At 57.3% G+C, this 26,716-nt stretch overlaps 2 protein-coding genes across 3 annotated transcripts; one reads left to right on the top strand and one right to left on the bottom strand.

Moving 5' to 3' along the window:
• The first annotated feature begins 8,025 nt into the window (after positions 1-8,025).
• GRN (granulin precursor) lies at positions 8,026-14,709 on the top strand. 2 transcript variants are annotated; one of them, XM_082680083.1, is made up of 13 exons: positions 8,026-8,097; positions 10,680-10,835; positions 10,960-11,085; positions 11,203-11,287; positions 11,745-11,857; positions 11,954-12,089; positions 12,211-12,305; positions 12,547-12,670; positions 12,927-13,024; positions 13,116-13,361; positions 13,600-13,833; positions 13,934-14,164; positions 14,254-14,709. In XM_082680083.1, exons 2-13 carry the CDS (start codon positions 10,698-10,700, stop codon positions 14,389-14,391), a joined length of 1,764 nt encoding a protein of 587 aa, XP_082536209.1. In that variant the 5' UTR covers positions 8,026-8,097; positions 10,680-10,697; the 3' UTR covers positions 14,392-14,709. The 2 variants fall into 2 exon arrangements, with proteins under 2 accessions (XP_082536209.1, XP_082536208.1); XM_082680082.1 differs by having other exon boundaries at positions 8,043-8,097; positions 10,691-10,835.
• A 650-nt stretch (positions 14,710-15,359) lies between these two features.
• FAM171A2 (family with sequence similarity 171 member A2) lies at positions 15,360-24,655 on the bottom strand (the record flags this gene model as incomplete). Its single annotated transcript, XM_082680069.1, has 8 exons — positions 15,360-16,845; positions 17,445-17,571; positions 17,690-17,806; positions 17,907-18,086; positions 18,166-18,324; positions 20,675-20,767; positions 20,997-21,224; positions 24,538-24,655. 8 exons carry the CDS (start codon positions 24,653-24,655, stop codon positions 15,360-15,362), a joined length of 2,508 nt encoding a protein of 835 aa, XP_082536195.1.
• Positions 24,656-26,716: the final 2,061 nt, after the last annotated feature.

Below are 26,716 nucleotides of genomic sequence, written 5' to 3'. Positions count from 1 at the left end.
CACACTGGGTCCCTGCTCACACTCTTTAGTGCAGGAGACACACACAAACAAGTAAATAAACAAGACAATTGCAGACAGGAAGGACATCTGTGAAGGCACTAAAACAGGTCACGTGATGGAGAGGGCCTAAGATGGCCTAGAACAAGGGGTATGTGGGGGGGGGGGTCAGGAAACATTGATGGAGATTAACCCATAGTGAAGGCCAAGGAGGGCCGAGCAGGCTGGGATGAAGGAAAGTGCTCAGATGAGAGCTGGGCACTCACACTGAAAGAAAATCTGGCATTGAAAAGAACAACTATGATGGTTACGAACACAGGCTCTGGACCAGACCTGTATTCAATTTCTGGCTTCACACCTTTCCAACTACACAACCCCAGGAAAGTTGCTTAACCTCTGAATCTTCCTTCTTTCATCGTAAAATGGGGATGATAACTGTACCTACCTCGCAAGCCTGTGTTAAAGATTAAAGGAGAAAAAAAAAAAATTAAAGGAGAGCTTAGTACAGAACCTGGCACAATGTGAGTCTCAATAAACATTAGCCAGACCTACTTTTTAAAACCATGGAAATCAAGTATACCAGCAACCATCCTAACGTAAGAAATTGAATTAAAGTCCCCTGATGTGCATTTGAGTACAGATTTCTCTGCTGACTTGTTGGGGGAATTTGTCTCTTTTCTGGGCCTTGTTCTCATCATTTTTGATGAGAGGTTTAAGATGACAGATGAGGCGTGTGAAGGAGGTTTGTGACCCGGAAAGCGTGCCCCGGGTTGAGGGGGGGAAGTTCCCTCCTCCTGTCCCGCCCTACATGTAGCTGCTTCCTCTCTCTGTTTCTCCTTGGGCTCCTGGAGATGACTCTGACTTGACCTCTCTGAATTTTCTGGAGAAGGCCGTTTCCTCACCTAAGCCCTGGCCCAGTGCTTCAGAGACAAATCATCAGATTAACAAGAGGAACCTCTTTGATGTCCTAAAAAGAATTCCTCCCATTTTATGTGCCACCTTACAAGATCTCTTTACATCCATCATCCCATTTGAACCTCTCATGACTGTGTAAGAGGGCATGTGGGGGTTATCGTGGACCCATTTTACGGATGAGGAAACAACCTCAGAGGAGTTAAGTGACCTGTCCAAGTGATTTGAAGCGGGTGTCTCCTGACCCCTAGGGGGCCTGCCTGGAGAGGGGACAGGAGAGCTCAGGTGGGCTGGAAGGGCTGGGAGGGAGGACAAGTTGAGCTGCCGTCAGCATATAGTGGAGCCTCGCGATGTGGGCAAAAGCTCTGAGGTCTGATCAGCTTGGACTCAGATACTGACACCACTGCTTAGTAGCCGGATGACCCTGGACAAGACCCTTAGCGTCTCATACATCTGCGAGCTGGAGCTAACACTCTGCAGTGTTGTTAGAAGGACTCAGTGACGTGGAACAGAGGAGGCCGGCAAATCATGGTCCTGACTCTTCTCCTTTCCACTCCCCGCCCTGCCCCCAAGTTCATTAACATTCCAGCCCTAACAGTCAACGAGACAACAGTGCCCACAGCCCAAGCTGTCCTTCCATTTCCGTGACCCAACCTGGCCACTTGCTGCCCTTGACAACGGCTAGGCTCCAACTCCTGGAGTCCACAGGCAACGCAGCAACCACTGAGGGGGCACAGCTGCCCCCAGGGCATTCTCAAGTTCAGAAAAAGGCACAGGATAGGGAAAGTTTCTCCCTGTACCCACAGGGAGGTATGACACTGGCCAGACCACCATCGGGGCCCAGCCCCTCCCACGCCTTCCAGGGGACGGACGGGGTGTCCTTAGATGTGGTGCAGGGCCAGCACCCTGAAGGACCTTCAGAAGGGTTTGGAGGATCTGAGCCCCTGTCTTGGGTTTGGCTGGATGTTTTCTTTTCCATTTGAGTGGCGTCAAATTTTACATCATTGATTTTGTAAATTTTAATAGGAAAATGAATTTTAGTCCTGAATAAATGTAGTTTAGTTGTCAAAATTCTCTCGATCGTAGGAGTAGTGGAGATGGAGGTGACAGCTTATGAGGATCGACTATGAGCCTGGTACTCCTTTTTTTCTTGGCCGTGTGTGGCGTGTGGAATCTTAGCTCCCCAACCAGGGATCGAACCCTTGCCCCCTGCATTGGAAGTGTGGAGTCTTAACTACTGGACCGCCAGGGAAGTCCCCTGAGCCTGGTACTTTACATACATGTGCAAGCACATTCCATCCTCCTGAAACCCTGGCAGGTAATTATAATACAGTTACTCTATTTCACAGATGAGGGCATTTAGGTCAAAAAAATAAGGCAAAGTCACCCAGCTGGGAAGAGGCCGAGCTGGAATTTGAGATCAACAGGCCAAGACAAGGTCCCACTGCCCAGATACCAGCCCACTGCCCAGGTTTCCAGGAAAGAGCTGGCTCCTGTCCTCCAGCGCCTGCCACCTGCCTGTCCCAGAGGCCCATCGGGCTTTCTGGAGACTCGCTGGGGTCAGTCCTTGCCTCTACCAGGAAGTTCTTCTCTGGATCACCCCACTGCTCTTAGAACGTAAGAAACTGAAAGTTTGATCTGGGAATGTGCCTTCCTCTCCCACAGAAGGCAGATGCTGACTCCACGTCTGGATGGGAGGAGAATTCAACCCAGCTCACCCTACCCTGTGTCTCCCTGCCCCAACCCCACCCCTGAGGGGTTGAGTCTTCCTCTGGCCCCTCTGCCCTGGTCTGGCTGAGGGGTCCTGATGTTTTCGGTCTGATGGGGTGCCCTTCTCAGGAGTCTGAATTGGACCAGGTGCAAATAGACCCTCCTGGACAGGGTTCTGGACTCTGGGCCAGAAGGATGCCATGGGATGCAGCCACGTGGGGGGTCCAGGTGGATTTCTGGGAAGAGAGATACATGGGCCATGGCTCGAGAGGAGAGGGTGAGGTGGGCTGAGGGGTGGGTGGGCAGTCTCCCAGGCTAAGGTATGTGTGAGGGGGAGCTGGGGAGGGCCCAAGGGGAGGAATCACCACAACCAACGGTGGCAGCTTCGTTAATTGAGCACATACTTGGCTTAGGCCCTGAGCTGAGGGCTCTGCGGGAATCATCTCATTCCTGAGGGAAGCGCCTTCTTGTCGTGTCCTCAACGTAAAGACCAGGACGCTGAGGCAGAGAGGTGTCAAGTCACACAGCTTGTAAGAGGGAAGGGGACCGGAGAGGAGTTTCCTCGCTGGGCGCTCGGTTCCCCGTTGCACAGAAAGGGGGTTCAGTGAGATGAGGGGCTCTCAGACCTGCACATCAGGATCCCTGAAGCTCCCTCCATTACAGGGCAAAGCCAAGTAATCCACTTCCCCTACCTGCCTTCCCCCTTCTCCCCTCTCTTCCCTCCCGCTGAACCCCTGCCCTGCATCCTGCACCCCACAGTTGGATTTAAAGATACCATCCAGCATCAGTCTACCTGCAGCCGGGGCCAGGTGGAGTCACCACAGCTCAGTGTAGACTCTTAATCTCCCAGCGGACAGACAGCAGGGCAGTGTTCACCCACTGCCCAGATGAACACACTGAGGCCAAAGGCGAATTAAGAATTCACATACAAGCACACAAGGGAAAGTCACAGAAGAAACCGTTAAAGGGTTTGGAAGTGGAAGCCTGGTGCAGAAAAAGAGAGAGGATAAGAGTGCTGCTTTGTGTTGGGACTTCCCTGGCGGTCCAGTGGTTAGGACTCCGAGCTTCCACTGCAGGGGGCACAGATTCCATCCCTGGTCAGGGAACTAAGATCCTGCATGCCATGCAGCACAGCCAAAAAAAAAAAAAAAAAAAAAAAAGAGTGCTGCTTTGTGTTATAACTTGAGTAAAATTTATTTGCATGGTATACTTTGTTAAAAATAGTAATTGATTAGAAAACAAGGGAAGTGGCCTGCCCACTGGCACTGGGCAAGTTCACGGCCTATGCTAGGTCAGGAATCCAGGTCTGGTGCCTCTGTTGCCAAATATCCCGCCACAGCCTCTGGCCTGGGTACTGGCCTGCTCCTGCCTCCCCTCCCCCACACCTACCCAGGCAGGCTGGAGGGCCAAGCAGAGCCCCACAGACACCAGTCAGGTGCCCGATGAGGAGGGCAGACGCCTGAGCAACTGGGGCAACAATTACTCACCCTAAGGTGACTCAGGCAGGATGGGGAAGGAAGGAGTAGGTGTGTTCGAGGCAGGGGCTGTTTCTGTGCCCTCACTCCAACCTTAGTGTTCAGGGCTGCCAGATTTAGGAAATAAAAATATAAGATGCCCTGTTAAATTTGAGTTTCAGATACACGAGGAATAATTTTTTTTTTCTTTTTGGCCACACCGCACAGCTTGAGGAGATGATCTCAGTTCCCCAACCAGGGATTGAACCCGGGCCTTGGCAGTGAGAGTCCGGATCCTAACCACTAGGTCACCAGGGAACTCCCAGGGATTAATTTTTAATTGAAGGTATGTGTCAAATATTGCATGGGACATAATTATGCTTTAAAAATGTGTCTTTATTTGAAATTCAAATTTAACTGGGCATCTGATGTTTTATCGGGCAATTCAGGATCTTGGGGGGAAAGGCCCCTGGCCCTGGGGCAGCTGTGACTCTTCTGTGAGAGCAGAACTGGAAGTCTGAATGAAGAAAGCCCTGAAGGGGTGATGGGAAGAACTGGGGAGAGGCTGAAAGAAGCAGAAAGAGGGAGAGAGAGGGAAGCTGTCCAACCCTGACCTTGAGGAACCTCTTAGCCAGTCACATCCGGGGTTCTCTTCATGTCAGGCCTCTCAGTGGAATCTCCTATCACTGTGGTGCCTCAATCCAGGGTAGTGCTGGCGTCCGAGGTGGGACCACAGCAGGAATTGTCACAGACCAGGAAGAACATATTTCTAACTTCTTAAGCAAGTGTGGGCTGCGGGAAGGCAGAAGCCACAAAGGAAAAGATCGATTGCTAGATTTCAGATGACATAACAACACAACTTCTGACCACAAAAGATACCATTAACAAAGATAAAAGACAGATGACAGATTGGAAGGAAATATCTGCAACATATATAATATCCAGACTATATAAAGAGCTCCCACAGTTCAACAAGAAAAAGAAACACGGGAGAAAAATGAACAAGGGATAATGTGATGGTTAGTTTTTTTTATTATTGAACTATAGTTGATGTACTATATCAACTATACAATATCATGTAAGTTACAGGTGTACAATGTAGTTTTTATAAGTTATACTTCACTTACAGTTATTATAAAATATTGGCTATACTTCCTGTGTTGTACAATATATTCTTGTAGCTTATTTTATATATAATAGTCTGTACCTCTTAATCCCCTATATTGCCCCTCCCCCATTCCTCTCTCCACTCATAACCACTAGTTTGTTCTCTATATCTGTGAGTTTGTTGTGTGATGATTAGTTTTATGTGTCAACTTGGCAGGTGTTTTTGGATGAGATTAACATCTAAATCACTGAATTCTGGCTAAAGCAAATTGCCCTCCATAATGCAGGTGGGCCTCATCTAATCAGTTGAAGGCCTGAATTGAACAAAAAGATTGGCCTCTCCAGGCAAGAGGAAATTCTCTAGCAACTGTCTTTGGACTTTCATCTGCACCATCGGCTCTCCTGAATCTCCAGCCTGCAGGCTCACACTGCAGATTTTGGACTTACTAGCTTCCATAGTCATGTGAGCCAATCCTTTTTAATAAATCTTTTTCTATATACACATCAACTGGTTCTGTTTCTTTGGAGAACCCTGACTAATACGGATAAGAACAGGCATTTCACAGAAGAAATACATATGCAGAATAAACATACACAAAAATGCTCAGCTTCCCTTGAGATCAAGGAAATGCAGATAAAACAACCATGAAATATCTTCCCTCATTAGAATGGCAAAAATTTTTTGAACTGGCATATCCAATGTTAGTGAGTATATGGGAAATAAGTTCCCCCAATATTGAGCCTGGGAGTGTAAAATGGAAAAATGTTAAGGCAATTTGGTATTAATATTTCAGCATACCTTTTACCCAGCAATGTTACTTTCAGGAATTTAACTCCCATATGTGCACTCAGAGACATGTTCAGAAATATTCGTTGCCTAATTATTTGTAACTGCAAAAACTAGAAACACATAAAAGTCCATTAAATGAGACTGGTTAAGGGAATTCCACCCTGGTGGTCCAGTGGTTAGGACTCTGAGCTTCCATTGCAGGGGGCACGGGTTTGATCGCTGGTAGGGAAACTAAGATCCCACAAGCTGCACAGCGTGGCCAAAAAAAAATAAAAGAGACTGGTTAAGTAAACATGTAACACCTATAGTGTGGAATACTTGGCAACTGTCAAAAAGAAACTGATAAATAAATCAAGACAGCCCATATTCATGAATGGGAAGACAATATTGTTAAGAAGGTAATACACCCTAAACATAGATTCAGAGCATTCTCTATCAAACCCTCAGCTGTCTTTGCAGAAACTGATCCTAAAATTTACATAGAAATTCAGGGGACCTAGAATAGCCAAAACAATCCTGAAAAAGAAATTAGAGGACTCCCACTTCCCCTATTTCAAAACTTGCTAAAAAGCTATAGTAATTAAGACAGTGTGATACTGGCTTTAAGAATGGACACATCTATCAGTGAAATAGAATTGAGAGCCCAGAGTCCAGTCCTCACGTTTACAGTCAGTTGATTCTATCAAAATCTTCTCTACCCAGACTCCCGCCACCCCTGAGTTTGGCTATTTGTCCCCAACCCCAGCCTCACCCCCAGCTCAAGCTCTTTGCTTAACCTGCAGTGCTCCCCAGCCACTCGGCACAACCAAACGCGGCCCTTCCTCCAAGACCTGGCACCAGGCTTCCTCTGGGCCTCTCATCTCTCCTGGTGCATCTCCCATCACCCATCTCTGTCGGGGAAAGGTCCCTTGGCACTGAGCAGTCTAGCTCCTGCTGCTGGTGAATCTGTTCCGTGTGGTATATTTTCTCTCCTCACCGGCATGTCAATTCCTGAAAGGTAGGGCCAACCGAAACTAGGAAGCCACTTGTGCTATGCACGCACAGCCAGCCCAGCCTGGTGCCACACACCCAGCAGCTCCTCAAGTCCACTCCATTGAACCTGGCACTCAATCCCTGCCCAAGGCTGCCTTTCCCATCTGGTTTCCTAATGCTCTTCCCATTACCCCCTATCTAGCCACTTCTCTAACCCCTCCCCACTTGCCAGTTTAAATCCTCCCAGCCTCAGCTCAAAAATGTGCCCCCACGGGGCTTCCCTGGTGGCGCAGTGGTTGAGAGTCCGCCTGCCGATGCAAGGGACACGGGTTCGTGCCCCGGTCCGGGAAGATCCCACATGCCGCGGAGCGGCTGGGTCCGTGAGCCAAGGTCGCTGAGCCTGCGCGTCCGGAGCCTGTGCTCCGCAACGGGAGAGGCCACAACAGTGAGAGGCCCGCGTACCACAAAAAAAAAAAAAAAAGGCCCCCAAGGTGGAATTAAACCTCTTTTTCCCTGCCTAGAGCCAACCTACTACGTCTTCCCTACACACACCTAGAGCACCTGGCCCCCGATTCTCCAACCCCACCCCATCCCCTGCTGTGAGCCCCTTGAGGAAGGGGCTTGAGGGCTGTTTATCCTTGCCCTCACTACTCCTTCACTCCCCTTTGGGGCCCGGCTGCCCAGCATTAAATCTGAGTTTGTTGACTAGAATAGAAACAGGATGCACAGATGTTCCAAATCCAAGAGACATCCTGTAAATGCTCTTGTACGCACCCTCTAAGGGACAGCTCTTGGCTCTCAATGTCCCCTGACAGGAGCTGGCCCATCTCGGGATGGGGCTGCAGGAGGCGGCGAGGCGGGAACCAGCAGGCAGGCTTAGCCGGCGACGGCATCACATGATTGCCTAATCACATGATCCCTAGAAATGGGGGGTTGGGGAGAGAGAGGAAGGGAGGGAGGAGAGTGAATTGAGTAGGAAAAGCAGCACAGCCTCCCAGGTTGGCCCCGCCTTTACGTCGACGAGGAGCCAATGGGAGTGCGACAGCCCGGACACCTGGCCAATGGAAACAGAGGTGGGTGGGCCAACGCGCCGAGGGGGCCAAGTTGGTGAGCTGCCCGGTCGCTGCTCCCCAGGGATCGCCGACCCCGACGCAGGTAAGGAGGGTGGCTGCGTAGACCTCTCGCTTGCTCCTTCCCAGGGGCCCAGCCAGGAGGAGGTGGGGGCTTCAGGCTCCTCTGTAGTTTCATCAGGGAGACAAGAAAAGACTCCCTTAGAGCAACTCCGATGCACTGGAAGGGGTTTTATGGGTGGTGGGAATAAGCAGTAACTGCAGTGACCCCCATTAGAAGGGGCTTTCTCCCTCTCCAGCACCCCTGGGGCCTGCAGCCCCTTCCCCCAGAGCAGAGACTACTCCGTTCTGGAGCCGACTCCGCCCCCGTCGGCAGGTGGTGGTGCTGGTGGGTAGTCCCCGCGGCGGCCGGGAGCCGGCGAGGCGCCCGCCCATGGTCCCCGAGCTCGGGGGGCTGGGAACGGGGCTTGAGACGCTGGCCTCCTCAAAGACAGTAGGGACTTGGGAGTGGTGACTGAACCCCTGGGTTGTGTCTGGCTCTCTCTCACTTCCTCTCGCGGGGGTGGGGGTGGGACGAGCTAACTTCCGCCTCCCCCTGCCACTTTTTCCTGCTCTCGCTGCTGGGTTGGCTCACCTTTTGGGAATCTCTCTCTCCTGACACTCGGGGTTGGGGGCTGCCCCCTAGTGGAAGATGACGGAGCTGGGGGCTTGAAGAGGTTCCTGTCCCTCTCTGCGGTGGCAGTGTAGGGTGGGGAGGAGAGAGGCCACCACTTGGAACCCTGCTGAGAGGACTGGGGTCCCCTCCTCCCCCATCCCTGGTCCTGAGTGTGTTTGGGCGCGTGCATGCACGTATATTCGGTAGAAGCATACACTCTACTCCTGAACCTCAGGAGACACAGGAAGGAGAATATACGTAAATGAATCATTAGGGCGCTGAGTGGTCTGAGATGTGTGCAGACAGGCACTCCTACAGCGGCCAGCTGTAGATGCCTTGCAGGGTGGGGGGCTGTGGGCATCGGTGTAGAGGGTGAAAGGGGCCGCAGTCCAGGACCAGTCTTCTTCAGCCTTACCTGGCCAGGAGATGGCCTCCTGGGGATGGTCTTTGAGCTGGAGAGGGGGCACTGAGGAAAACCAGGTGAGGGAGAGAGGATGTGAGTGACTGGGTGTGTGCGATTCCCTGCCATACAAAGTGTGCAGTGTCCACACACAGACTAATGGGGAACTGAGGCCCAAAGACAGGGAGCAACTTTTGGGGCTCTCATAGTCAACGGTGGCAGTTCTAGGACTAGGAGCCATGTGCAGAATCCAGGCAGCCCCGTACTCTGTGTTTCTGTCCTGGCCTGGTCCACCTGTCCAGGAAGCGCTTCTACCCCTCTTCTCAGCTTGGACCCCAGGCCTCTCTCCTCCTGGGGTTTGGGGTCCCATTCCCAGGCACTACCCATGGTCCACTTGTGAAACGAACCCAGGTCCAGTATAGTCTGGAGCCATCAAAGCCTGTCATCTCTATGTCTTGATATATGACGGGGGGAGTTACTTCACATCTCTGAGCCTCAGTTTCCTCCTTTGAAAAGTAAAGGTAATAATTTCTACTTTGGACAGTTGTTGCAAAGAAGAAAGAAAATAATGTAGAGTGTTGTCACTGGCTCCTAAGAGGCTCAACAAACATGACTGTTTTGGCCCCTCTAGGCAGCGTAACATCTCTTGGGCCCACCCCATTGAGCTAGCAGGGCTGGCTGAGCTTGGGGGAAGAGTTGTTTAAGAAGTGAAAGGCTGCTCCCTTCCAGAGACCGAGGCTTACTTCCCGCTGATGATGCAGATCGGCAGCCCGGTGGGCACACGTGGTCTCCCCACATGCAGCTGGGTTTCGGCTCCAGGGCAGGGAGAGGTGGGGGGAAGGGAGGGGGGTATGTTTGGGGATTCTGAAAGGGCCTGGTGGTATTGGGGGGCCCTTAGAACACAGGTGTCCCAAAGGTTGACTCAGCCTGTGTATCCTCTTCCTTGGGTGGGGAGGCGACAGTCAGTGGGCAGGTGGTGGCTGGCCTCTGGGGAAGGCAGCCCAGACTCCACCGGCACCGTACTTCCTTTTTCACAACTTTCTCAACCCCGTGGTTGCCAGTGTCATCAAGTGTCCTCCCCTCCCCTTCCCCCGCCAACAGGCCTTAGCAGGGTGCAGGTGTGAGCACAGCATCAGGCATCTAGGGGGGCTGGCTCGGGAAGTGGAACCCTGGCTTTTCTTCAAGGGGAGACTCCCTCCTTGCACCCCATCCCTGTCCTCTCATGGCTACTGATGCCTTCCCCACCCCTCGGAGGTGGTCCACATCCCCACAGATCAGACCCACAAAACCCACAAATCTTCCTGACTCTCACATACCCACGTCTCTACACACTCAGCCACAGAGACTGAGGTGTTAGGCCACATGTGGGGACACAGATTCACACACGTGCTCATGCCAGCATTCATGCTCATGGGTGTACACGCGCCGGTGCACGGGTGACACCCACACAGGACACACGTAGGAAACTGAATCTCAGGCCCCGCATCCTTCTCCCTGTCTGGACAGGGTGTGGCTGGGGAGGCTCAGCTAGGCCTGGGCCTGGGGCAGGGGGAGTGACTGGGCCCAGAATCGAGGGTGGCCTGGGCTCCAGCTGGTTGCCAACCGCCTCTAGGGGTTTTGCAGGTGGACCATGTGGACTCTGGTGAGCTGGGTGGCCTTAGTGACAGGGCTGGTGGCTGGAACACAGTGCCCAGACGGTCAGCTCTGCCCTGTGGCCTGCTGCCTGGACCTGAGAGGAGCTACCTACAGCTGCTGCAGTCCCGTTCCGGTGAGTGCCCTTCGGCCCAGGCAAGAGCTAGCAGCCTGGGATTTCCTAAAGGTTCATCTTGGATTGGCCAGAGGAGGGGGCCGGGCTCGGGTCCTTCTGTTTACCCCTTTCTCTCGCTTCCCAGGACAAGTGGCCCACGGCGCTGAGCCGGCATCTGGGCACACCGTGCCGGACCGACGCCCATTGCTCGCCCGGCTACTCCTGCATCCTCACTGTCTCGGGGACCTCCAGCTGCTGCCCGTTCCCAGAGGTGAGAGTGCCATCAGGTCGATGGAGGGCTTGGGTCTGTGTTTATACTTTTCCTGCACCCTCTTCCCACCCTCAGGGAAATGGGCCTAGCCAACGAAGGCACCTCTGTGTCCCACAGGCCGTGTCATGCGGGGATGGCCACCACTGCTGCCCCCAGGGCTTCCACTGCAGTGCTGACGGGCGGTCCTGCTTCCAAAGATCAGGTGAGCCAGATGGGCAGCACATAGAGCCTGGAGCACCCAGGCGTGCAGCCAGCTGGGTGACCTTGATTCCTGCCCTCGTGTCCTCATTCACGTGACATCTGTACTAAGCAGCCCCCCTGCTCTGGAGAGAGGGGCAGCGCGGGGGCGAGGAGGGGTCAGGAGAGAATGTAAGACTCCAGACCCACGGCCAAGCATTCTGTGGGTGGGGACAGGCCAAGCTGGCCTGGTTTAAGGCCTACCCAGTCAGTGGATGCCTCTGCCCTGTGCCATATTGCTGGGGCAAGGACTGGCTTGGGGGACAGTGGGTTAGGAAAGCCTGGGGGAGCCCTGAGCCCTAGTGCCAGCCCCCGAATCCTCCTGTAGCTGGGCCTGCAGGCTCTGGTGCCAGCAGCTCCTCGAGTGGTGGGAGGAATGACCTTCACTGACGGGGTGGAATCCTGGGTCATCCCGTCCACAGATACCAAGCCCTTGGGTGCCGTCCAGTGCCCCGACAGACAGTTCGAATGCCCCAGCTCCTCCACATGCTGCAGTATGCCTGATGGCTCGTGGGGGTGCTGCCCCATGCCCCAGGTACAAGTTTGGGAAGATGGGGGGAGGGAGGAGGGCAGTGGGGGCAGAGGAAGGGCTGGAGGGAGCAAAGACATAGTCAGGGCCATCTCTTCTCAGGCTTCTTGCTGTGAAGACAAGGTGCACTGCTGCCCTCACGGCACCTCCTGTGACCTGGCTCGTGGCCTCTGCCTCACGGCCGCAGGCACCCACCCCCTGGCAAAGAAGATCCCTGCCCAGAAGACTAAAAGGCCAGGTAAGGAGGTGGGAGAGTGTCGGGGTGTGAGCTGGGAGCGAGGAGAGGCCTCATCTAACTCCTAGCTGGGGAGACCTTCCCCTCCACCCTGGCTGCCCCTCACCTTTCTCTCTCCTTCCAGTGGTCTTGTGCCCGGATGCACGGTCCCAGTGCCCTGATGGTTCTACCTGCTGCAAGCTGCCCAGTGGAAAGTATGGCTGCTGCCCGATGCCCAGTGTGAGTGAGGGGCTGTAGCCAGTTGGGCTGTGCGTCCACAGCCATCTGGCCTGGACACCTACCTACCAGGCAGGGACTCCAAGGGGTGGGGCTGGCTGGCTGGTGGCTGGCTGGGAGCCTGGCTGCTCAGGACTCATGCCACCCCCTAGTGGGGGATTGGGGCAGTGCCAGCTGTCGGCCTGGCTGCTCCCTGAGCTCTAGGGAGACTGGAAATCCCAAAGACGACTTCGCCCTCACCCAGGCCATCTGCTGCTCCGACCACCTGCACTGCTGCCCCCAGGACACTGTGTGTGACCTGATCCAGAGTAAGTGCCTCTCCAAGGAGAACGCTACGGACCTCCTCATCAAGCTGCCCGCACACACAGGTACCGGGGGAGGCGGCAGATGCCGCCATTCCACCTGCACCATGAGGAGTGAGCAGAAATGGCCGCACGGAGGGGCCAGGGCAGGGACAGCCCCCTTTCGTCCACATTGGGCCTCGCCTTAGGATCACTGCCGGGGTGGCCTGAGCGGTACCCTCCATCCTTCACATCCGGTTCTAGCTGTGGAACTGACAAAGGGAGGGCACCCCCGAGGGTTCCCAGCGCCACTGCTGACCCATCCTCCTTGCCTGCCTCACAGTCCAGGAGGTGAAGTGTGACATGGAGGTGAGCTGCCCCGACGACTACACCTGCTGCCGCCTGCTGTCCGGGGCCTGGGGCTGCTGCCCTTTTGCCCAGGTACCGAGGAGCGGTGAGTGGCCTGGGCTGAGCAGAGGGTGGCAGCCAGCTAGGCCCCCCAGGCCCACCGTCCCCTCTCCCTCCACCCTAGGCTGTGTGCTGTGAGGACCACGTGCACTGCTGCCCGGCCGGGTTTAGGTGTGACACAGAGAAGGGTACCTGTGAACAGGGGGCCCGCCGGGTGCCCTGGATGAGGAAGGCCCCAGCCCACGTCAGCCTGCTGGACTCCCGAGCCGTGGAGAATGATGTCCCCTGTGATAACGTCACCAGCTGTCCCTCCTCCAATACCTGTTGTCGACTCACGTCTGGGGAGTGGGGCTGCTGTCCTGCCCCAGAGGTGCATGGAAAGGGGGAGAGTATTGGGGGGAGGGACGGTGTCTTGGCCTGAGCACATGGCCAGGCTCCTGTTGCCTTGCTCTCCTGCCCTCTGCCTGGCCCACGGGTGGCACCAGCTCAGTCAGAGTCATTCCCAGCTGGAGGAGCTGTGAGCAGGAGAGGCAGAGTGGAGGCAGCGGGGGCTCAGCGCTCCATCCCGTAGTAGCTTCCTAGACCACCCTTTTCTGCCACCTCCCCAGGCTGTCTGCTGCTCAGACCACCAGCACTGCTGCCCCCAGGGCTACACGTGTTTGGCTGGGGGGCACTGTAAGAGGGGGAACAAGGTGGTGACCGGACTGGCCAAGTTGCCTGCCCGCCGGGCTTCCCTGTCCCACTCCAGAGACATGGGCTGTGACCAGCACACCAGCTGCCCCGTGGGGCAGACCTGCTGCCCGAGCCTGAGCGGGGGCTGGGCCTGCTGCCAGTTGCCACACGTGAGTGCCCACCTGCCTGCTTCCGGACAGGACAGGGGAGTCCAGTCCCAGGTGGGGGGAAGTTAGGTGGTCGAGAGTGTAATGCCCCTTTGTCCCCCAGGCCGTGTGCTGTGAGGACCGCCAGCACTGCTGCCCGGCTGGGTACACCTGCAACGTGAAGGCCCGATCCTGCGAGAAGGAGGTGGACTCTGCCCGCCCTGCTGCCCACCTGGACCACGGCCGGCACGTGGGTGTGGGGAACGTGGACTGTGGGGAGGGGCACTTCTGCCACGATAACCAAACCTGCTGCCGAGACAGCCGAGGGGGCTGGGCCTGCTGTCCCTACCGCCAGGTCAGTGCCACCCCCCGCCCTGGGGCCGGGTGTGGGCCTGGGCCGGGTCCTGCCACGCGCAACTCTTGCCCCCCACTCCCACCATCCAGGGCACGTGTTGTGCGGACAGGCGTCACTGCTGTCCCTCTGGCTTCCGCTGTGGGGCCAAGGGCACCAAGTGTTTGCTCCGGGAAGCCCTCCGCTGGGACGCTCCTCAGAGGGACCCGGCCCCGAGGCAGCTGCTGTGAGGAGGGACTGAGGACTGAAGACACTCCGCGGCCTTTGGGACCCTGCTCAGAGGGTGCCCACTGCTCAGGCCTCGCCAGCACCTCTCCGCCGCCACAGTCTCCCAGACCCCCATTTCTGAGTACCCCTGTCACCCTGGGAGGCGGGGCCTCAGTCTAAGGCCCTCCCTATCCCAACGAGGGCTGTGGCAAAAGCCACGTTTCCAGCTGCCATCCCCTCCCCCCATTTCCGTGGACCCTGTGGCCAGGTGCTGTTCCCTATCCACAGGTGTGCATGTGTGTGTGTGTGTGTGTGCGCGCGTGCGCTGCAGTAAAGTTTGTACACTTTCTTAACAGTGTCTGATTTGGCCACCCTGCCTGCCCTCCCCAGGGGGCCCTGGAGCCAGGGCCCCCATCCAGTGTCCACATTTCCCCCACCTCACAGAAAGACACACAGAAGTTTATCTCACCAGTTTTATATTTGCTGTTGCCCACAGCGATCCCATCACATTATCCCCTAGTCCCCAGAGCCGCCCCAGCCTCCAGCCCTGTGACATCGTAGCCCAGAGGTGGGCTAGTCGGCAAGCGGCACCCCCTCCCCTCCCAGGGGTCCACTAGAACGCCCCTCCCTTCCCAGCCCTCACACTAGCAGCTGAGGCCCAGGTGCCCCTCCTGCTTTCCCACGATAGAGCTTTCTATGTACAGCCACGTTTATACAGGCACTGCTTTCCCCCCACCCAGCCCTCCTCCCCAGCACCTCCCATCGGGGGTCTGGACCCCTCCCACCTCCCTCTCGGAGGCAGACACGGGTCCCTCCCGAGACATTACCCAGCACATACCACCGGACAGCTCCGCAGGCCCCCGGGCATCTTTCCAGGCCGGGGCTGGGGGCTAAGGGCGAGGGGCCCCGCGGCCCCCCGGAGCACGCACCCTGGGGGCGGGCCCAGGCGGAGGCGGCGGGGGCCGGCCCGGAGGCGGCGCCAGGCCGGGTGCTACTTGACGTTGAACACCATGAGCGGCCGCTCCTCCCGCCGCTGCCACGGGCTCTTCTTGTCGCCCGCCTCGTCGCTCACTTCCGCCCCCAGCTCGTCCTCCGGGCTGGTGAGCGAGTCGCGCCGCAACTCGCTGGCGCTGCTGCGGGAACTGTCCCCGCGGCTGCGGCCCCGCCCCCGGGGTACCGTGGCCGCCCGGCCCTCGGGCGGCGCCACCTCGTCCAGCAGCGGTGTCAGCGAGTTGTCCTCCGGGGAGCAGAGGCCCGTGCGGCTCTCGCTGCTGCTCGGCTCCGTGTCCTCGCTGAGCGCCAGGCGCGGGGGCGCGGGCGGCGGCGGCGGCGGCGGCGGCGGCGGCGGCGGCGGGGCGGCAGCAGGAGTGCGCTCCCGCTCCTCCCGCAGGGGCCGCCGGCGCGGCGGCCGCGCCTCGTGCACGTCGACGCCCGAGTCCAGGCTGGCATCGGTGCTGCGGCCGCCGCCGCCCGCCTGCAGGTCGATGTAGGAGTGGCGCACTTGCGAGTTGGAGCGCCCGTCGAGGGACACGAACCAGGCGCGCGGGTGAGGCTTCACGCCCAGTTCGAGCAGCTTCTTCTCGGTCAGCGCCTGCAGCTCCCCGTTGAGCTGCGCCATGGTCGACTCGTTGAACAGCACCGGGATGGTGACCGAGCCGCTGACCGGTGCCGAGCGCCCACTCCCCCAGCCCTCGCTGCCGCCACCCCCGCCGCCCTCGCCCCCCGCGCCCGAGTGGCCCGGCATCAGCGGGCGCTGGGGGTCGGGCTGGGGAAAAGGGCGCGCCGGGCCGGGGGCCGCGCCCTCGGGCGGGGCCGGCTCGTCGCTCGTCCCCGTTGCGCCCGCCTCGCCGCCGAGGCGCACGTAGTGCGCGGGGATCACCAGGGTGGGCATGACGTTGCGGTAGACGCTGTCCTTAAGGTGGTCGATGGAGCCACAGAAGATGAGCTGCCCCGCCTGGCTGAGCGACGGCGGCCGCGCCAGCTGGTCCACCGACTGAGACAGCAGGAAGTCGGGGGTCTTGCTCTCGGCCGCCCCCTTGTGGCCCAGGTAGTGCTCGAAGGGCGGTGGCGGCGAGGGCGGCTCCTGCAGGAAGGCCGCGGTCCCCGGGGGGCCCCGCCGGTACTCCTCCAGGCCTGGCTCCAGCCCGCCGGGACCCTCGACGGAGCGGGCGCCCTTGAGCCCGGCGCCCTCGCCCCCGCGGGCACCCGCAGGCTCGGCGGCTGGGCGGCCGGCGGAGCGCGGCTTGGCACGGAAGAAGTCGTCCCGGGAGGCGGCCAAGTCATGGGAGCTGGAGAAGGCTGAGTGGAGGAGGCCTGGAGGCGGAGCCTCGGGATCCCCCGACGGGGCTGGCTCCAGGGGTCCCCCACAGATGAGATGCAGCTGGGACATAGAGGTGGCCTGGTCTCGTTTGTTACCGTCAGAGGGCCCGGAGAGCTGCAGCTTGCGGTGCTGTTGCCTCGGCTTCAGGCAGCGCCTCCTGGAGACAGGGGGCAGAGCGGGACCGTCAGGAAAGGGTGGAGGCCAGAGCAGCTCCCTAAACCCGCAGTTGGAAGATGGGGAATGGATATAGTTGGAGGTGGTGGGGACAGTGCCTGGGACTCAAGAGAGAGGTTGGGGAGCCCAGATGGGTCCTGGGAGAGGTGTGCGGAAAGAGCTTGAGAGTCTGTGGGGGGAGCAGCCAGCAGCTGTGCCCATTTGGGCCTCCCTCGGCATAAACTGCACTCCTTGGGACATAGCAGGTGCAGTGAGAGCCGGGGAGAAGCACCTAAGCCACCCAGGGGCATGTGTGGCCTGAGGACCCCTGAAAGTGAGGGCTGGGTGGTAGAAGCAGCTGCAGAGTGTCCCTGGAGGGGCCTGGCCTGCAGCTCCTGCTTCCTCTCCCCCGTCTTTTGGTCTTTGCATGTGCATATGCAGTGCTTTCCTGTCAGGCCTTGAGGATCGAAGTTGTGTTTTATGCATCTTTGGGGCCTCGAGCACCCAGCACAAGACCAGGCATGGAGCTGGCCTCAGTCAGTGCCTGGGATGAGAGGAGGCTGGGGGATTGGGAAGCAGTCGGAGGGGATGCGGGGCACTCACCGGCAGTAGTAGATGAGCAGACACAGCAGAATGAGCACCAGCAGGGCCAGGGCTGCCAGGATGGTGAGCAGGAAGATGGTGTGGTAGGTGCCGATGTCCTGGATGCCCGACGTGATGGTGACCAGCCCTGTGCGGGGCAAGAGCTTAGCATTCGCAGGTGTGGGTGTCCCTCCTGCCGTTCAGGAGTCCACTCTCCCAGCCTCCCTTTCTACTACCCACCACCCCTGCTGTCCCCCCACTCTCACCAGCCGTGGGGGAGGCCATGGCAGCCGCCCAGTACCCCAGCTGAGGGGAGATGAAGGTCCAGTAGAGCTGCCGGCCTTCCTTCCGGATCACACCAGTGCCATTGCGTACCCACAGCCCTGGGAGAGGCAAGGGTTTCATCACACTCAGTGTCCCCCCAACTTAAGTCCTACTTTCTCTCCCCAAACTCTAGCATCTGCACCTCCTTGAGGCACTCACCACTCTTGGGGTCGAACCTCCAGGCTGGAATGCTGGTGCCCGCAGTGAGGGCACGAGGCTCCGAGGGCACAGGCAGGGACAGGTGAATGGGGCCTGAGAGCGGCACCTCTGTCCCATTACCTGCCAGCAGGTGCACGCTCACAGCAGCCACGGGCATCAGCTCCAGCCAGGAGCCATTGCCTGCAGGAAGGGGACACAAGTGATGAGGGCTAAAGCCTGGTGGGGAGAACATCCCTTCCATGGCTGGCACCCAGCATACCTGAGCTGGAGGCCTCCGTGCCCAGGAAGGCAGGGAAAGCCCACATTTCATGCTGGGTGCTGGCAGGTGTGAGCGAGGCCCAGAGCTGGCTGTAGGTAGAGCTGACAGGTAGGCGGGCAGCCCGGCGCTGGAACTGCACCCAGGGCTGGGAGCGGGCACCTGGATGGAAAGAGGGGCTGCAGTGGCCTGGCCAGGGACAAGGGTCCCCAGGGACCAGAGCAGAAAGCAATTATCTAAAGAGAAGGGGAGCCAATGGGTTAGGCCACTTGGGAAGGCCAGGAAGGGTGGTGACTTGGGGAGAGAACTGGGCAGGCTTAGAATGATAACCTAGAAGGGACATGGACCTGTAATCTTCTGGTCCTGGCTGTGTGACCCCCGAGCAAGTTACTTGCTCTCTCGGAAACACTCTTTCCATGTTAATTTATAAAATGACGAGGTTCAGGTCCTCAATTATTATTGCCTGCTGTGTGGCAGGCACTGTGTTAGTTTGTGAGGATACAAAGAGGAATAAGATGCAATTTACAATTCCCTGCCTTCAAGTTCACAGTCTAGTGCGTCACTGTTCATTACAGTACCTGTTAGAACTTCCTGCTATGGATGGAAATGTTCTGTGTCCTGCTGCCTGTAACAGTACCCACTAGACACACAGGACTGTTAAGCACTTGACACGTAGCTAGTGCGACTGGGGAACTGCATTTATTTTTAATTCTAAAACGCTTAATGAACTTTTAATTTATTCAAATGTAAATAGCCACATGTGGCTACTGCATTTGACAACTTAGGGTGTGTGTGTGTGTGTGTGTGTATGTGTGTGTGTGTGTGTGTGTGTCTGTCTGTCTGTCTGGCTTGGAGCAGAGGGGATGTATAAACAGTATTCCAATATAATATGGTAATAGCTAACATTTATTAAGCTTTAAGATATGCTGGCACTGTTCTAAGCAGGTTACTTATATTAACCCCTGAAATTAGCACAACAGTCCCTGAGGTAGGTGCCTTTATTATCAGCCCCATTTTATAGATGCAGAAATGGAGGCGGGAGAAGTTCAGTAACTTGCCCAAGGTCACTGGAGCCTGATTGAAGCCCAGGCAGTCTGGTGCCAGGGCCCCTCCTCTCACCAACCGTTCCATCCTGCCTCGGTGGTCAAATAGCGTGGTGCAAGGGGAGCTTGGCCTGCCCAGCTCGGGAATGCCCTGCGGAGCCCTGCAGTGTGAGTAAGAGTCAGCTGGGAAAGAAAGTGGAAAGGGACTTCCAGGAGGACTGACAGGAGAGAGGCCCAGGGGCACGAGGCGGCTTGCTGGTCGGGGCACTGCAGGTGACTGCGCCAGGCCCTGGAGGGCGCTGCCAGCTTTGTGAAAGAGTCTAGGCTTTCTGCCAAAAGCAGTGGGAGCCGTGGGAGGGTTTAAGCTCGGGTTCGTTTGGCATTTTAGAAACCTCCAAAGACATCTTAGAAGCCTCTGGTTCAGGATCAGAGAGAGGAAGAGGAGCAAACCAGAAAAGTAATTGGGGACAAGGGTTCAAGATAAGAATATAAATTGGGGAGGGGAGGCTCTCCCTCCAGAACCCACAGTGGCTCCCTAGTACTAGCCAGATGGAATTTACCCTCTGCCTGGCTTCGTCAACCAGTCTACACCACGTCCCCATCCTGCATAGCCAGACCAGAGCATCCCCTGCACCCTCACGGTCCCCTTCTGCCCCTGCATCTTGATTCCTCTCCAGCAAAGGTGCCTTTGCTCCCCCTTCAACTCCCGAGCCCCCGCGTCCCACAGCTCCCTTGGCCAAATCCCCTCACCCTGCTATTCTCCCACGTGAGGGTCCTCTCAGTATTGAAAGCAGCTGCCCTCCGCTCCCCTGCCCTGCGTGATCTGTAATTATCTCAGCGTTTGCAATGCTCTGTCTGTCTTCCTAGTCGTCGGGGAACTCCACCAGGTGGGGGGCCACTCTGCTCTTCCTTACCATTATTCCCCAGCACCGGAGACGATGCCTGGCACAGCACAGGTGCTGCAGGAAGTACTGGTTGGGTGAGACCGAAAGCCTGGTGGGTGGACAAGGGCCACTGTGGGATTGCTCCAGTCCTTGCACTTGATAGGTGTTCTATGCCTGTGGAATGACCCTGGCTCCTGACATAGCCAGGCACCCAGTAGGTGCACAAGAAATACGTGTGGATCCACTGAAGATAAGGTGGCAGGAAATGGGAATTCTAATGGTAGGAGTAGAGGGAGAATAGAAACCACGAGAAGCCCCAGTAACAATCAACATTTACTGACCACCTTCTATGAAGTTTTTCACATGCTTGATGATATTTAATCCTCACCTAAATTTGATGATGTAGATACTATCAATTGTTCACATCTTACAGACGAACAAACTAAGGCTCAGAGAGGTTAAGTGATTTGCCCAAGGGCACCCAGCTAACATGTGGCAGGCGAAGTTCTCTATACCCAGTCAGGGAGAGGGAAGAGGAGCTGGTGTGGGTGGAGGGGTGGGGGAGTGGAGAGCGGGGAGTCTTACCAGGAGAGCCCAAGAGGATGTGAACCAGGTCCTCATAGAGGATGAGGGTGGCCGGCCGCTCGGGCAGCAGGTAGAGGCTGACTGACGCGTACACTGCAGGAGGGATGGTATGTCAGCTCCAGAGAAAGCCCCCCCCCTCCCCTAGGCTGGCACTCCCACCATCTGAATCCCAGTGGCTTCATCCTCCCTCAGCCCCCTGTGCATACCCCAGCCCAGGCAGCAGCTGCTGGAAAGCCTGCCCTCTCCGCCCCCAAGGACTATTTTGGGAAGGGGCTGATGGGGTCAGCTGCTCCCCACCCCCTCCAGCTGCCCCTGCACTCACGGGGCAGCTTGTCAACACGCCAGGGCACAGAGTTGGTGAGGAAGCCAGGGCGGGCAGCAGTGACCAGCACCCAGGTGCCCAAGCGGTAGCTGAGGGGCACTGTGGCCACGCCCTCTGAATCCGTGGTGCTGGCGGCCAGCAGCATCCGGTTCCCAAATACATCCACTGAGGCCCGGGCCAAGGGCACAAGCTCCCCGCTCACGTACACCTGCACCTTGATCAGAATCTCTGTGGGCAAGATGGGGTGAGGGGAGTGAGGAGGAAGGAGGAGGCATGAGAGAACTGGGGGGAGCCTCGAGCTCAGAGGAGGGGGCTGTGGGTTGGGCATGGCTTTGGGGCCCGGGCTAGACAAGGTATTATAAGAGCCAGCATTTATAGAGCCCTCATTTAAACTTCACATCAGCCTGTGAGGTAGGTGGTACTATTAGCATATTTCATCAAGTCTGACACATGCACATTTTGACATTTTAACACTTCTGGATTCAGGCCACACCTATGATCGATATGTCATAATCATAATCGGCAGCATTTTTTTTCCTCTTTTACTGGCACATGAAATAAATAATGGTGTAACTTACAGTCAGTGATGTATTAGACTCGATGTCTTAGCCCATATGGAAACTGAGGCTCAAAGAGTTTAGATACTTGTACTACAGTAAAGTGGGAGATCTGGGATCCAAACCAGGGAGTCTGTCTCTAGACCCAAATTCTTAACCACTGGACCCTATGGGGCTGGTGTCAGGGAGAGGAGAGGGAAGGAGGGCTGAGAAAGGATGAATAACCGGAGAACCAGGGATCTGCGAGTGGAGAGGAGAGCGGTCAAGTTTCAGCCATTTGGAAGGGAGGAAGGGGGGTTGGGTCAGAGTTTGGGTTCTCAAGAAAAAACTGAGAAGGGGACACCAGCAGGTTGGCCATTCCCATCATTCATCCTCTGCCCAGAATCCTTTGCACACACCTGTTTCCCTTCAGATTTAGGGACTCACACAACCCCTAAGGCCAAACAAGTACCTCCTGACCCCTCCCCCTCACATGGACTGCCAGCCCCCTCCCAGCTGGTCAGCTACAGTCAGTCACCATGGCAACGCCCTCATTCCTCCCAGGAGATGGGCAGGGAGCTGGGGCCCTGGCAAGGGGAAGGAGATCTGGGGGGGCCGACCCAGGCCCAAGGGTAACCAGTGTGGAGGAGGCTGGGAAGGGAAGTCCAAGTCTTTCTTTCCAGCCACCCCTATCCCTGGCCTCAAGATGGTCTGGCCAAGTTGGCCTGCGGGTGTCCCGAGCTCAGATGGGATGACAGGGTAGGGACCAGCCCTGAGTTGTTCTCGTGGATTCTGCAGGCAGCCTCTCTGATCCACAGCACCATCTACCTCTTCCCACTCAGCACAGCCCCTCCTCAGGAACGTGACTCACCCCTACCTTGCTGCCAATAATGGGAGTGGGTGTCATGCCTGGAAAGGTACAGAGGCCTCAGTGTGGGGCCCAGGAGGGAGGTGGGGAGTGGGCTGGGTGCTAGACACAAACCTAGGAGAGGCCAGGTACGGGAGGAAGACCCCGGAGCCGAGGGCAGCAGGGCATGTGGAGGTCACGGGGCCTCACGGGTGGAGCCTGACATTCAACAGCGACAGGTGTCTTGTCTCAGGCTTTCAACCAACCCCAGGGCCAGCACCACGCCTGCCCTTGGCATCCCATCCAGCTGTTCGCCTGAGCCCACCTCCCTGTCGCTTCCCAGGCCAGAGCCCAACTCGGCGGGTGGCTGCACACACTCGAACCTTTCCTGCTTTCTGGTTCTCCGGGGAACCGGTAGCCTCCCCGCACCACCAACCCCTCTCCCGGCCACCCAGCAGGAATTTTGAGAAGCTAGAGGGGCCTGCCGACTCCCCACTCCTACCCCAGGCTAGGAGCAGCTGTATAGAGCAGCTGGGAAGATGGGACCCAGGAGTCTGGAATATGGTCATTTGAAGGAATGCCTTGGGTTCAAGGGCCAGAGCATTAGCAAAGGGGAGGGGCCTTAGGGAATAACACAGGGGTGGGCAGGTAAGGCCTGAGGAGGCATCAGTGCCAAGCTGGGGAGGGGGTGGGCAGGTGCCCTTCCCCTTTCCCTCAACTTGGGCCCCCAGCTAGTGGCCTGGGAGAACCCCCTCTCCTGGCTCTATTCCAGCCAATTCCCTGGGCCACCTCCCCTGAGGTGCAGGTCTTGAGGGAGAGGTTTCCTGAAAAAACAGGGCCCCTTCCTACCCATCAAAGCCTCCTCTCCTGCAGGGAGCAGGGAAGACTGAAGCCGAGGAGATCCTTCCCCATTCCTCAAAGCCTGACATTCCATACAGGATCCGCCTGTCCAGGCTTCAGCCCTGCCTCATTCCAGGAGGAAATCCGACCCCCTCCCTTCATCCGGACCCCACTTCCCTCATCCAACCCCCCCCCCCCTGCTTTTCCTGTCAGCTCCTTGGTGGAAAGGCGAAGAGTGGAGAGCAGGGTTGGGGCTAAGAGGCAGGAGTGGGGAGAACAGTGGCTGGGGTGCGTGGCCAGGGGCTGGGAGGCGGGCGCGGGCTGGAGTGGGTGGAGGCCCCTGAGAACCCAGGCGTCGGCAGGGAGTCACGGTCCGGCTCTCCCACCTCTCCCGCTACAGGAGCCCGCCCTGCTCCCACCTCACACACCCACCTGGGCCCGTGAGGCGCTGGGAGGGTCTCCTCCACTGCGATGCAGAGGTGAGATGAGGAGGGGGTGACCTGGGGGGGGCTGCGGACAGGAGTGGCTGGAGGCCTGCTGGACGGGGACCCAGGCACCTGCCCTCCCAGCCGGCCCTGTCCACGGCCAGTTAGCCAGCTCAGCATGGCTCCGCCACCACAGCCCTGCCATGCGCCTTGAGCTGGGAATCACAACGTACCTCTTTTTCCAGACAGCCCCCCAACTGCAGCCCCTCCTCCATCATGAGCCCATCAGCGTTTCTTTGGTGCACCCCAAATTCTGAACCTGGGAGGCCGTCTGGGGGCTGTCAGACTCCGGGATGAAGAACCCCATTCGAGCAGCCGATCCGCCCACCGCCTCACCCACTCCCCTTCTCCCCTCCCCCCTTCAAACCCAGCTCTAGGCGCCCAGCCCCCGTCCGGGCCCAGGGTGGCAGCCGCTGCCTGGGCTCCCACCCAGCCGGGTCGGGAGCGAGGAACCCGCTGGGGGCTGCAGAGCGGGCGGCCGCCCCAGCCCGCCCCTGGGCGGGTGTCTTCGATAGACAATGGCTCAGGCAGCAGCGCCTCGCGGACCAGGAGGGAGAAAAACAAGGCGGGAGGGGGCGACGGCGCGGAGCCTGGGGACCCCCGCCCTCCCCATTGTGTCTCCCCGAGACCCCCGCCCGGCGGTCTCCCTCTCCCTCCCTCCTCTCCCCCGTAAGCGAGGACCCCAGGTCGCCTAGCTCCCCCCACCCAAATCCAGGGAATAGAACACCCCCCAATTCACGAGCGCCGCGAAGAGGGGGCTGGCGGGCGGGGGCCCGATCGCGGGGGTGGGGGGCTCAGGCCCGCGATCACTGCCCCTCCCGGCCGACACTCACCCTGCGGGCTGGGGGACTCCGGCGGCGACTTGCCGGGAGCCCGGGAGGCGCCGCCGAGCAGCAGCCCCAGCAGCGGCAGCAGCCGCGCGAGGACGCTGGGGCCACTCTGCGGCGGCATCGCGGGGCTCGGCCCGGCCCTAATGGCCCATGGCTCCCGCCCGGCCCCACTCGGCCGGCCCCGCTCAGCCCCAGCTCTGCGCCGCGCCGCGCGGCTCGGGCTCCCGCTCGCGTTCCAGCTCTTGCTGCGGCGGCCGCTCAGTGCGATTGTCTCCGCCAGGAGCCGCCGCCAGCGCCCCCTGCAGGCGACGCCCCACCACGCGGGACTCCGGGCACCGCCCCCTCGCTGTCCACAGCCCATCCCGAAGCCCCCGCCGCGTGCCCAGAACCTCAGCTGCTAGGGAGTGTAGCGAATAGGGTCCAATCACAGGGGTTCTCAGAGTTCCTGAGCCCCGGAAATCTGTTGCAGAATTTTGAGAGGGAGAATGACTGTTGTTTACAACACAAAGGGTTTGTCGTAAGTGTCTCCTTAAACTGTAAGAACTACCCAGTTCTCTCCGCACAAACACCTGCTCAATGTTGGGAAGGTAGGGCGCAGCCCCCTTGGGAATCACCCAGTCTGGGTTCTCGTCTAGCTTCTGCCTCTTCTTGAGCCGTAAGCTAGTTACTTAATCTTCTGCTCCACAGCCTTCCTTTAAAATGAGAGTTGTAATAATCTCTACCTCGTGGGGTTATTGTACCAATTAAAAGAGATAATGACGTAAAGGGTCTAGCATGTGCTTGACTGGAGCAGGGGCACAATAAATGGTGCTACTGGTGGCCCAGCGTGAGGTGGGGGCTCACCACCGCCCAGGTAGTAGCAGATCCATCGCTGGGCAAACATAATGCTTGGAACCCCACGTTTGAATCCCACACTGGAAGCTTGCCCGGGCCCCAGCCAAGCGCTCTTTCTTCCCAGTTTCTGGTTGTCCTCATCATTCAACTTCTGGGTGGTCAAACCCTCATCTAATCTGGTTATCCCTCTCCTGGTTCTCTCTGGCTTGTCACCTCTTTCTCACAATATGGTGCCCTGTATAGGACTGGATGCTTAGGGCAAGGAACTCCGTCCCCCAGAGGTCAGGCTTTTCTCCTGGTTAGGTCCTGGTTGGGTCTCCTGACATAAGGACACATTGTTGTGAGCTTGTGAACAAAACCACCTTTCTTTCTTTCATTCTCTTTCTCTTTCTTTTTCTTTCTTTCTTTCTTTCTTTCTTTCCTTTCCTTCCTCCCTCCCTCCCTCCTTCTTTCCTTCCTTCCTTCCTTCCTCTCTCTCATTCTCCCTCCTTTTCTCTTTCTTTTATTCTTTCTCATAAATTTCCATCTATTCAGATTTCCCAGTCTTATGTAACCACCTCAACGCAGGATTTAGCACTCATTCCTGGTGAATTTCATCTTGTTGGTTTCAACCCAACTTTACAATCTGTCAAGGCTGCCTTGAATCTGCTTCATCACCCATTGTATTGGAGCTGCCTCTCAGCCCGGAGCCATCTGCAGGGTGAAGAGCAGCTTCGCTGCCTCCATTCAAGGGACTCATGACAATCACAGGCAGCGGAAGGACGGAGCTTTGGGACACCCCCATAGAGATCTCCTTCAGCTTTATCAAAATTGTTCGGTTTTAAATCTGAGTCTCTATCATTCAGCTCACATTTCTGTCTTGTTTATAAGGACAAATGCCAAATGCTTTGCTGGATCAAGATAAATTGTCTGGGGCCATCCAATTACAATGGTGGAGGGGAGAGGGAGTTTGGCTGGTGTTCAAGGATCACAGCTTACTCTTTTCCTAAATGGTCACAGTCACACAACTAGAAACCTGTTCTGGAACTTGCCATGCATGGATGTCAAATTGTTCTCTTCTTTTCAGAATTTACCTTTTACCCCTTTGGGTAAAATCAAATACCAGCAGCTCTTGTGAGGTAAGTCTGTATATCAGTGGCTTCCCCCAACACTTAGCATCAAGTCCAAAGTCCTCCCCATGGCCACAGCCACAAGGTTCTGCCTCCCTGCCCCCACCCCTGACCTCGTCTGGACCCCTCTCCTGCCTCCAGCCCAGGGGCCTCCTTTCTTTTACTTGAATACATCAAGCCTGCTCCCACTTCAGGCCTCTTCATTGGCTGCTTTTTCTGTCTAGAACACTTTATTCCCT

This window comes from Grampus griseus, assembly GCF_964374135.1.
Source record: "Grampus griseus genome assembly, chromosome: 20".
NCBI classification, from domain to species: domain Eukaryota; kingdom Metazoa; phylum Chordata; class Mammalia; order Artiodactyla; family Delphinidae; genus Grampus; species Grampus griseus.
Note: the sequence above shows the minus strand (reverse complement) of the source record. Positions and strands in the feature narration are given on the sequence as shown.

Coding starts and splice junctions, on each gene's coding strand:
- GRN (XM_082680083.1), top strand. CDS start 10,698: ATGTGGACTCTGGTGAGCTGGGTGGCCTTAGTGACAGGGCTGGTGGCT. Junction 11,858..11,953: donor GGTGCTGCCCCATGCCCCAG/GTACAAGTTTGG, acceptor ATCTCTTCTCAG/GCTTCTTGCTGTGAAGACAA. Junction 14,165..14,253: donor CCTGCTGTCCCTACCGCCAG/GTCAGTGCCACC, acceptor CCCACCATCCAG/GGCACGTGTTGTGCGGACAG.